This window comes from Macrotis lagotis, chromosome 3 (assembly GCF_037893015.1).
Source record: "Macrotis lagotis isolate mMagLag1 chromosome 3, bilby.v1.9.chrom.fasta, whole genome shotgun sequence".
Lineage (NCBI taxonomy): Eukaryota > Metazoa > Chordata > Mammalia > Peramelemorphia > Peramelidae > Macrotis > Macrotis lagotis.
In genome coordinates, this window is record NC_133660.1 from 92,249,545 (window position 1) to 92,261,567 (window position 12,023).

The 12,023-nt window shown below is 36.2% G+C and overlaps 1 protein-coding gene across 4 annotated transcripts in view; it reads right to left on the reverse strand.

Annotated features, from left to right (window-relative positions):
- Positions 1-12,023, reverse strand: part of PALLD (palladin, cytoskeletal associated protein) — a 498,686-nt gene that overhangs the window by 30,586 nt on the left and 456,077 nt on the right. For 3 of the 4 annotated variants that reach the window (XM_074228994.1, XM_074228997.1, XM_074228996.1), the window contains 4 exons: positions 10,875-10,973; positions 9,889-9,942; positions 8,338-8,559; positions 1,297-1,446 (listed from right to left, as the gene is read on the reverse strand). In XM_074228994.1, coding sequence (XP_074085095.1) covers positions 1,297-1,446; positions 8,338-8,559; positions 9,889-9,942; positions 10,875-10,973 — 525 coding nt within the window. The remainder of the gene's footprint in view (positions 1-1,296; positions 1,447-8,337; positions 8,560-9,888; positions 9,943-10,874; positions 10,974-12,023) is intronic. The other variant, XM_074228995.1, reaches the window with a different exon arrangement.

Sequence of the window (12,023 nt, forward strand, 5' to 3'; positions counted from 1 at the left end):
GCTAATAATACAGCAACCAAGCAATAAGCATTTTTAAAGTACCAACTACAGGTGAGGCACTGGGGGATTCAACTACACCCTGATCAGGGACAGCTAATTGGCACAGTGGATAGAACACCAGCTGTGGAATCATGAGAACCTGAGTTCAAATCCAGTCTCAGACATTTAATACTTAGCTATGTGACCATGGGCAAGTCACTTAACCCCATTGCCTTGCCAAAAAAACCCCTAAAAATAAGTAAATAAAAACCCAAATATGCCTTGTTCTTTAGGAAGCTTAGTCTTAAGACTTTAAGGTAATGATACCCCAAAATTAATAAAAGGAAGGAGATCAGGGTAGATACTCAAGGATAAATGCAAAAACAAAGGCAAGAATCACACAAGATGGAAAGACTTGAAAAGGCTGAAATCTGCATTTGTGGATGGAGTGATAAAAATATCTAACATTTGTATTACAGTGATTTATGGTTTGTAAAACATTTTACCACATAGTTGACATCAAAACTAGCTTCATCAATATCTATTTATTTACTAGCCTGCCATGAAGGATGCAAAACAGCGAATGAATCACAAAAAGTATTCTAAACACCTCTCAATCACTATAAAAAGTTTCTTTCCCATAACTGTAAGTTAGCTTCTGACCTACCATTGTATCTCAAGATCTTCCAGGGTCTCTGACTTGCCTCTATGCCATGCCTATGAGCACCTTGAGAACTGTCATAGATTTCCTGATGCAGCTTAATGAGTCAAACAATTCACCCCACTCCTGCACCCTCCAGATTTTTCTATCTACCCTGAGGCTGAGCTTTCTTTTATGTGTTGTCTTCCTTAATTATAGTGTGAGCTTCTAGAGAGCAAGGACTATTTCATGTTCTCCATTTGTATCACAAGTGCTTAGCACAATGCAAGTGCTTAATGAATGAATTAATTAGCTAGTTAACTAATTCATTTATTCACTTAATATATATTTTAAGGTCTTCATTCATTACATTTATATTTCTGTCACCAGTGAGTATCTAGAATGATTCCTTCAAAAGCATATCTGATATGATTAATGAGAAGTGATGAGTGAAACAAAGAAATGTTAATTAAGGCAAATATTAAGGCATCTTTTCCATTAAATAAAAGGTTCTCTATTTTCTAACAAAGTAGTATTTGAAAACAAAACAAAATTTCACATGAGCCAAAGGATGACTTCACTTTTCAATTGAACAAGGCCATGGTTAGACTGAAGACCTTGTAAAAGAATTATAGACTAGGTTGCTTGATTCCAGAGTCACACCTCTCTTTCTTTACCTGGGGATTTGCAGCCAGGATAGTGTAATTTCCATCATCATCTAGGGTGGAGGCTGTGGTATGGAGAGAGCAGGTCCCATCAGGATCTCTTTGAATGCTGTAGTGATCACTTCTTGCAGAAATTTGCTTCCCATCTTTGAACCAATAGATCTGCAAAGTGAAATATTAATGAACATTAAAGTGATGGAAAAACTTCTTTTCTAGCCACTTGGTTCCAGTTTGTGAAGAGCAAAGGCCATTAAATTATATTTTGTTTTGTACAAAAATTCCTTCACTAACACTCTGCACTTAGATGCTCATTGCTATGGGGGTGGGGGGGGAGAGGGGGCACCATTATTTCTCCAAGGGCTATGCCAATGGAATAGAATACTTGCCAGGGCTTGAATGTAGGGCTTGGGATGAACTATTGATCTTTTGTCTGAAGACCAGCTTAACTGAGTTCAGAGACATTGTTCATCATTAGATGTGGTTGGACAGTATTTAATTTTCAGGCATAGGAAATCTAAAAAAGCATCTACTAAGGCATGAAAGTACAGCAATCTGTGTTATTAGAGAGTATACCTTTTTTTTTTTTTTGCAAGGCAATGGGGTTAAGTGGCTTGTCCAGGGCCACACAACTAGGTAATTCTTAAATGTCTGAGGCCGGATTTGAACTCAGGTACTCCTGACTCCAGGGTTGGTGCTCTATCCACTGTACCACCTAGCTGCCCCCTAGAGAGTATATCCACACCATATTAATGAAAATATACATGAAGAAATAAAGTATGTAAAAAACATAATTGTAGTCATAATTTACTATAATATTAGGTAATCTGAGAGAGGACAACTTTGGAATAATTGAACTTCTATTGGAAGTTATTCCTTCTTTTAAATTGAGATTCTTAATCAAAATTTTATCTACTTTTCCTAAAGTGTAATCTTTTTTTTTTAATCTAAACTTGGTTCATCATTCTCTTTCACATTCAATGCCTCAGTTTTGCTTTCTTCACTTCTTCCTGCGCTGTCTTTGAATTTGGTCACTTGTCCTACCCCACCCCCCACAAATCTGCAAAGATCACCTCTCCTCCATCATATACAGAACTAAAAAGATAAATGTTGATTCACAAACTGTAAGTTTAGTTACCTTTTCTGAATTCAGCTTTGGGACCTTCTTATATGCTTATCTATTTCATTTTAAACTAATAAAGGGACCACACCAAGTTTGTTTCATTTTCTTCTTCATATATGACAGAACTCCTAGAGTATATGAGGTTTGATTTTAACCATTTATGAAATCTTAGACCTATGGAATTATCAACAAGAAAGTCATTCAAATAGTGAAAAAAAAATGAAAACCACATAAAACTTTAGTTAGCTAGGTGGTGCATAGAATATCCAGACTTGGAATCAAGCAAGACTCATCTTCCTCAGTTCAAATCCAGGGTCAGACACCACTGCAAGACCTTTGGCAATGGCAAGAAATTTACCTCTTCAATTTCCTCATCTGTCAAATAAATTGGAGAAGAAAATGGCAAAAATGGCACTACAGTATCTTTGCAAAGAAACCCCCAAATGGGATCATGATGTATCAGATGTGACTGAAAAATGACTGAACAACAACAAAACTATGAATTTGATTGTTTGCAATGTTAAATTTACAAAAATATCCTGTTTGTTTGTTTCCACTTATGAGTTCTTTTTCAAATTTTGATGGAATTCTGACTTTTTTTTTTTACATTGTTGAACTCAAATACACACTTGCATGTGAGTGTATGTAGCAGCTAACATGGTATTGTAGGTAGAAAGCTGGCTTTGGGGGAGGAAAACCTGGCTTCTGGTTCTGTCTCTTACACACATTGGCTAGGTTATCTGGGCCAGTCATTTAACTTCCCAGTGGTGTTAAAATCAAATTAATAATCTCTATGTGGTTAAAAAAAATGTCCCCATTATATTTTAATCTAGTTCTGGCCCACCTTGGGAGTTTTGCTGAGTCTAGTTTGACACTTCTGATCTGAGCAATTCTCTAAAACTTTCCATTGCAGAGAAAGTGCCAATCTACATTGATCATCTAGGAATTCCTCACAGAAAATGAAAAAAGGTTCTGTCCCTAGAATTACACACGCTTCTTCCATTGTTTCTTTTCATTTTTAATGTCAATTCTTTTTTTGGGGGGGGGGTTGCAAGGCAAATGGGGTTAAGTGGCTTGCCCAAGGCCACCCAACTGGGTAATTATTAAGCATCTGAGACTGGATTTGAACCCAGGTACTCCTGACTCCAAGGCCGGTGCTTTATCCACTACGCCACCTAGCCGCCCCTTTAATGCCCATTCTTTTGGAAGATTAATATTCCATTATATTTGGATATCAAGATTTATTTAGCTATTTCCTAATTGTATATGTTTTACTTTTTTTTTTTTGCTAATATGGATAAAGTTTCTCTGAATACTTTTTGATAACATTGTAAGGTATAGTCTTAGTTATAGGATCACTGGGTCCAGGAGTATGAATAGTTCTGCAGCTGTTATCACAAATTGCCCCATCAAACATCTCCCCTCAAATTCTCTTGTATTAATTGCGCACATATTCTGAAGGTACTTATATATGTACCCATTGCCTTTTCCCCTCCTATATGCCACCCATTAGAATGCAAGCTATTTGGGGGCAGGATATGATTTCAGTTTTGTCTTTGTATTTCCGCTATTTGTTTAAAAGACAGTGGGTTTAAAATGAGATTCTTACTGACTGATCTTCAATTTCTGCCTACAAACTGACTTTTCTGTTGCCTGTAAATAACATCTTTCAAAGCATAACAAAATAAAAACATTGTTAGCATATTATCTCTGCCATTAAGACTGTGAGTTCTGTGAGGGCAAGGTCTGTTTTTTGCCTTTTTTTTTTTTTTGGTATCCCTAACACTTGGCACAGGTCTTTACCAGATGTTTACTGACTGATGGTATGGTACAGAAGTCATAAAAGGTAATGTAATCTTGGAAAGTCTTAGATGCTGATAATGAGGAGGTGATAGTGACTGTTTCCTCTGCTCTGGTCAGACCACAACTATGATGTTTGATTAGTTCTGGGCACCACATTTTTTAGAAGGACACTATTCAATGGAAAGCAGCCCAAAGGCAATCAGTTGTTGACAGGTTTGAGACTTTGACATGCAGTTCAGTTAAAGGAATTGGAGATGTTTAGACCAGAGAAGAAAAGACTCAGTTGGAGGGTGGGGTAATGGCTATCTTCAAGTCTTTGAAGCCTGTCACAGACATAGCAGGATTTGAGTTTTTTCCTTTGGTGTCAGAGGGCAGGACTAATTGCTGAGAGTTGCAAAAAGCAAATTTAGTTCTGATTTAATGAAAAGCTTCCTGACAATTAGAGCTATCTCCAAAATAGAATGGACTATTTAAGGAGGGAAGAGGTTTCCCTTAATAATAATTAAGTAATAATAAAAACAAAATGAAAAATAATCATCAGTCAAATAATATTTATTGAGCACCTTTTGTCTGATACTGTGCCAGACGAAAAACCTATAGCAAAGAAAAAAACAACAAACCCAATCACTGCCTACCTTCAAGATGATTATATATTATTGAAGGGAGACAATATATACATTTAAGTATATAATATATATGAAAGTATATAAACACGTGTTCATATACACATACACATGTATACACAAACACACATGAATACTAGATAATTTTGTGGAAGCTGCTGGGTAGGCACTAGTATCTGGGGGATCAAGCAAAGCCTCTTATGAAATAAGGAGCATAGAACATAGTGTTGGATTTGGAGCCAGGAAATCCTAAATTCAAACCCTGACTCATCAAGTCATTTACTTCTTGAGAAGCAATTGCTGTGAAGATGCCACCTGCCAACTGATCCTGAAGGTATTCTAGCCACTGAAGACTCAACTGCTGAAGATTCAGAAAGGAAAGATTTTGTCCCCAAAGTCTCTGACATTCTTAGATGGTTCAATACCAGAAAATGACAACATTTAAACAGTGGAAATGACACATCTGCTCTGCTATTCCATCCATCCTAATCTGGCTGCACATCTTTGGTCTAGATGACTTTGAGGTCCTTTCCAGATCTAAATCTAGGACCTTATATAAGCTCCTTTATGGGTTTTTTCCCCCCTTGACTGTGAGCCACATGCCTCCTGTATATTCCTCAAGGCACCCCATAGATTCTTTTTAAAACAAGTGGTTGTTGCAGATATGATCACTGTCATATCTAGATCTTAGGTCTTTCCCCATCCCTTATTACTGTAATAAGAGAACAGGGGCCTGAGAATAGGAAAAGAACTGGATTCAGTTTCATCAGTTTCTTCTTTTTTTTTTTTAGGTTTTTTTGCAAGGCAGAAGGGGTTAAATGGCTTGCCCAAGGCCACACAGCTAGGTAATTATTAAGTGTCTGAGACCAGATTTGAGCCCAGGTACTCCTGACTCCAGGGCAAGTGCTTTATCCACTACATCACCTAGCCACCCCAGTTTCATCAGTTTAAATAACCTCTAAAAAAAAAAAAAAGAGTGAAATGAATTTGAGGATATCTGGGTTTATTTCTGGCTGTTTCAGTTCAAGGAGCAGGTAGGTTCCTGCTTTTACCATTAGGTGCTCATCATACTCCCAGGGCTTCATGGTAGTATCACATTATAATATGCTTATAAACCTATTTTTTTAAACCCCTGGTTCTAGAAATATGGTTGTTCTTCATTCAGACCCTGGGATGACAACCTGGCAAACCTCTACAAGTACTTATGGTAGGCCAAGAACATATTTGAATCTTCAAACTATGGACTTAGGGGAATGAATTATATATTTTTAAAAATAAAATGCAAACATAAGTTAGTGATTCTATCTCTCCGAGGCTTTAAAAAGTATTTAAACTCTGATATTTTATAAATTTTGGTTATTTGCCATTTACCTTGCTTACATTAATTATCTAATTATTTTAATATATACTTCTTTAAATGCACCACCCTCATTTTTGTATGAAGTGGGGAGAGCATGAGAGTGGAACATTGGCAGAAGTCAAATGGGTTGGAGAGTTCTGCTGAAATGCTTTTTCCACTTTGTTTTTAAGGGAAAGACCTCTGGGGAAAGGAGGAGAGAGTGGTGGATATATTTGCAAATGAAGGTGATATAAAAGCAAATAATAATTTTTAAACATGCATCTCATAGTAAATGATCTGAAAATAGAAGATGCCAAAAATGAGAGAAATATATAGTTGATTATTATTTTTTTTTTTTGGTGGGAGGGATATAGGAGGCAGACCCAAGCTTTCTTCTGTATAAATGAAATGAGGGGAAATTCCTTACCAGTGCAGATCGACACCAATCATTCCACAACTTAATCTTTTTTTTTTTTGACAAGGCAATGGATTTAAGTGAATTGCCCAAGGTTACACAATTAGGCAATTATTATATGTCTGAGGCTGATTTTTGAACTCAGGTCTTCTTGACTCCACAACCAAGTGCTCTATCCATATATATCAAGAGGGAATATATCAAGAGGGAACCAGCACTGAATAACAGGCTCATTCAACACCACTCCATGATGTTTCTCATATACTGTATTAAAAAGAACATCATAATCATCATCATCATTTCACTTAGGGTAACAGTGAATGGCAGTGCCATAATATTAATGTTAGGATAATTTTAATTATTTATTTTCACCTAGTTTTTTAAATGAATGAGGGAGAAGGAGTTAATAAACATAGTAACATGCACCTTTATCTTAACAGATATGGATTAGTAAATGTTTAGCAATGGGGGGGGGTGGAAGATGGGGGGAAGATATTAACCAGAATGCCCTTTTAAGCTTAAACTGCTTTGTTACTATTTTCTTCCTTATTTTATTAAGGCTAATCAACAACAAATCAATAAATCAGGTCCTAATTTGTTCCATTTATGTGGAATGTCTCCTGAAATTTAACAATGGGCCTTCCTGTACTGTTAACCAACTCACTGTAGGAAACCACTGCTGATATACCCAAAGGGAAAAGGAGAACATTATTTTATCAATTATTAATCTTTCCTGAAAGAAGCTAATGATAGTCTAAAACTTCTAGACCCTAATTTAATCTCCTACAAAATCTAGGATATTTAAGGATAATAGATAGAGTAGAGATTATGTGGTGTCTCTGGTTAGGTTCCTATAATACTGGATTCAATTTTACTTTAATTTTTTTTCCCCATTCCCTGAAAAGCTCATTATTATAGGAATCCTTGAGGGCTGGTATACAGAGAAATGAAAGATCTTTAGGGAGTTTTATGAAAGAATTAAATGATTTCTATAACTAAACATTTAAGCATATTTGTGTTCTCTATCTTCAACTAATTAAATTCTCCCTAAGTGGAACTACCCATAGGGGATGGTGAATATTTGGTGATGACAGTAGAGGGCACTCTTCTATTTGCTTACCATTTAAGAAATCACCTTCATAACTTAATGGAGTAAGGCAAGTAAGAACATACCGGAGAGGAAAATTCAGCTTGTTAGATAGGGGTTCTTAACCATTTTAGTGCCATAGACCCCTTTTGAGGATCTAATTAAGGCCTCTTTAGAATAGTGCTCAAAATAAAATATACAGAATTATATACGAAAACAATTATATTGAAAATAAAAAAAAGCTCTTCAACCCAGGTTAAGAACTGTTGTAATAGCAGCACAATTGTATTTAAAATTTTCCCAACAAATTATTTTTTTGAAAGGAGTAAAAAAGCTACATTTCTATCTTTGAGTGCAAGAATCCTCAAAATGTAGTTTTCCTCACACTCAGTTTTCAGGATCAGTTAACAGCAAATTCACATTATACCTAATTTTGCCTACATTAGTCTTTTTTCTCTGGTACAATCAGGAGAAATGAAAGAAAACTTTAAAAGGGGGAGAGTTTGAAAAAAGAAATTATTTTCTTAGGGATCTTCAGAATACACAGGGCATCCTGTATCTCCTTTGTCCTTTCTCCATTTGTATCTACTATCTGTTAGAAAGGAGAGTCCTAATTTCTTGCAGTTGGGAAAATATTACTCTTTGAAAACTATTATCCCAGTTTACCTTTGGCTTTGGATTCCCAGTCACTTTGCATGTGAAAGTGAAAGGCATGCCCTCAAAGATCTTATAATGTTTCAGTTTCATCTCGAAATATGGTGCCACTCCATTCTCCACCGACCCATCTCCTTGTTGTGATTCATCACCTGAGTCATCCAGGGGAGACCGCTCTAGCCTGTACTCTATTTCACTAATGAGTCTTTGCTCACAGCTGGAGACTTTGTACTCCTGCAATAAAGGGAGAAAAAGATTAGCATCCAACAATCCTTTCCCAGGTGATATAATGTATCGCACAAGCTCTATCATCCTACTCCATTAAGTATTTCAAGGGTATTGGACTTTTTTTTACATATGGAAAAAATGGTGCTACATAGATGGAAAACATAATCTGGGCCCAAGTTCTTTATAAAACAAAGAACATCTGGAAATTTGTATATATGATATTTCAAATTGTCTTCAAGTCCTATCATCCAAAAATAAGATCTATGAATATTGGTTTCTTTTCCTTTTCTTTCTCTCAGAAATTTAAAAATCAAGGCCATGTATTTTTGAACAGTTCATAACCATAAAATCCAAAACAACACTGATTTCTTTCCTTAGGGTGAAAGGAGATTTAGGGTGGTGTGTCTCTCCAGAAGAGCAACAATACATATGGTCAACAGCTGTTAAGTCTACATAGGATTGTTACCATAAGGATTAATAAGAAAATGGTACTGTGTCCTTGTCTGTCACTCATGGCTATTCCTGGTCTTCCTACCTACCCTTTAACTTCTCCTCTACCCTGTCTCTGTCATGAACTGTTCTCTGCCCTCCTTTTAAAAAAAAGACCAAAAAACTAACTAAATTTTAGATGTTAAAGTGAATGAATTAAAATTAAAAAGAAGACATGTGTTGGCACCTTGATGACTATTAAACTAGATTTTCTTTTTCTAATTGTGCAGTATAATATTCACAAGGAGATCAATTTAAAAGTATTCCTCCTGTTGTCAGACCATGAGTTTAACTGCAGTCACATCGTAGGTAGGTCACACATAGTGGAATAAGAAGAGACTTACTACATACTTTGGGGTGGAGAGGATGTTACATCCTTTGTTTTTCTTATATACATACTTGTTTTATGAGATATTTGTATTCTTTTTGGGAGTACTCATGCAAAAAAGCAACACACTGGCATTCAAGAAAGGAGTACAAAAAGAGATAATAAATCTCTTGAAACAAACATTTGGTCAGCTTCTTGGTTCAGTCAAATTTCAACAGAAAATGTGATTACCCTTTTACAAAAAAGGCAGGACAGATGTAAAAGAAGGTAAGATTGGGTACCAAGCATCACTTGATGACAGAAGGAGGATAGAATTACATTAGAATTTCTAATTTAATGACAGCAAGTCAGGGGTTGCAGTAATGTTGTTTAAAATATAAACTGGTAATATCATTTAGGATTAACTTGTGGCTGTGAAAGACAGCTAACTGCATAGAGGAGAAGGGGCAGGAAAAAACAGCAAAGACATTAGAAAAATGAAAGGTAAGAAGAAAAAGAAGAAAGGTGAAAATGTTAACCTTTTGACCATCTTGAGAATTCACTACAGAAGAAGCATGAAGAGACTCAATTTCCTGTAATAGCAGAAAAAAAAAAGGTGAAGACTAGTGGCATAAGTGAGTAGGACAATAACACAATTTCTGGAGGTTTCTTTAAATGGAATTGTTGGGTTTAATATTTAACGCAAGAAAAAAAAACTTTCAATTTTGGACGTCATTCCTTATTATCTAAGTAGGCCATGAGGAATAGTTAGTTTACTTGGTCTCCCAAAGAATAGTTGACTTGGCCCTTTAAACTTGTGTTAAAAGGCATTCTTCTGCCTTGAGACAACATCTGGAAAGTCCAGATAGCAGAAGACGAGATTTAAAAGATAATTTGGTAATTTCAATGGGTTTAAGAAGTGTTTTTTCTCAATGAGGAAAGCTTAAAACACCACTTTAGACCTCTTGAGTAGACTTCCCCAATTCTTATCTTTTAAAAAAAAATTATATATTTCACGTGGTTTCCCCTAATTTTTACTGAGGAAGTTGTGATGACTTACTTAAAGAGAATTTTTTATTAGAGTATAATCTCCCTGAGGGCTGGTGTGTGTGTGTATGTATGTGTGTGTATGCGTTTGTGTGCTTTTTCCTTTTGCTTTATCCCCAGTGTCCAGCATAGTGCCTGGCAGGCAAGTAGCACTTAGTTTGTTGACTGAGGGATTAGTTGAAGCCTCATCACTAAAAGGTCCCCTGGCCTATAGGATTTCACAAATATCAGTTCTTCCCTCTCTGTGAAAAATACTGAGTGAAGGGAGACAATAAATAGAAAGATATTTGAAAGGAGAAAAAATGGAGTGGTGAGAAAGGAGGGAGCATAAGGAAAGAGCAGGTGATGATCTCCATTCACTATTAAAGGAATGTTAGGGTTTCACTACTTTGTGAGTCTTTCCTAGTTCCCACAGAACAGATCCAAAAAGCCAAAAAGTAAATTTTTTTTTATTTTCTCAGAAAGCCAAAAACAGCACCTGTGTAGCAGGTTCCTCTTCAGGTTCATGGATATTAAAGACGGTGGCACTGTCAGCACCTAGCAGTCGTCGAGCCATTCTTTCCTCATAGGTCAGCCTCTAAAGAGGGGGCAGCCAAGATGGAGAAAATAGAAAAGGGAACAAGATTAGAAATTATGCTTGTTTCCTGAAGGCGTCTTTCTACAACTCCCCCCCATTCCTTCTGTCATTCAACTGCAGGAGAAGAGGCTCTGAATTTCTCTTTGGTGCCTAGCTGTCCTTCCCTTTGCCTTCCTGCTGATCCTGAAGGAATCCCTCAATGTTCAATGATGAGGTCATTAATTTTGAGAGCCACCCAGTGGGACACAACACATTTAAGGTATAAACCATGAAGCAGAAATTTACTTGGAAAACACATGGGGATGTATGTGTCATGAAGGTAATTGCAGATAGCTCTTCAGTAAAATTTATTTCTCCCAATTTTTCACATGACCTCATAACACTGCTGGGACTCTAAGGGAATATTTAGACTAGGTGATGGAGGTGACGACTACTTTTTGACTTTTATATGTGAAAGAATTTCAAGGGATCCCTATAGTTTTTGGTATTTGGGATGTGACCTATATGTATACCATGAATGGAATAATCACACAGACTCCTCTCTGTGGACAGGAGACTTTGAAAAAACATTTGCCAGTTATCAACTCAGAGTGGCTAGTTGATCACTGGGCAAAGAAAAAACAGTCATATTTTTCAATCTGGAACAATAGAAAGACCACAAATTGGATATTGCCTACTGCCTGTGTGACTTTGGGCAAATCATTTAACCTGTGTGCATTTTAGTTTCTTAATGTGTAAAATGAGGAAGTTAGATGAGAGGGAATCCAAAGTCCTTTCTAACTCTTTATCTATGATTCTCTATAAATGAATATATCAGAACTACATTGCCAGTCTATTACTGTATAGTATTTGCCGGATTATCGAGTTGCTGCTGAGTTCTACTCTTCTCTCTGAAGCGTAGAATATGCTTTTATGAAGGTCAATTTAAAAGGTCACCATTGAGTTCTACACTGTTCATGCAGAAATATGCCTTTACTCATTATTACCCAAATTGTTACTAAGTCTGAATCCAGCTAAATATAAACATTCCTGAACACGGATCTAAAATTT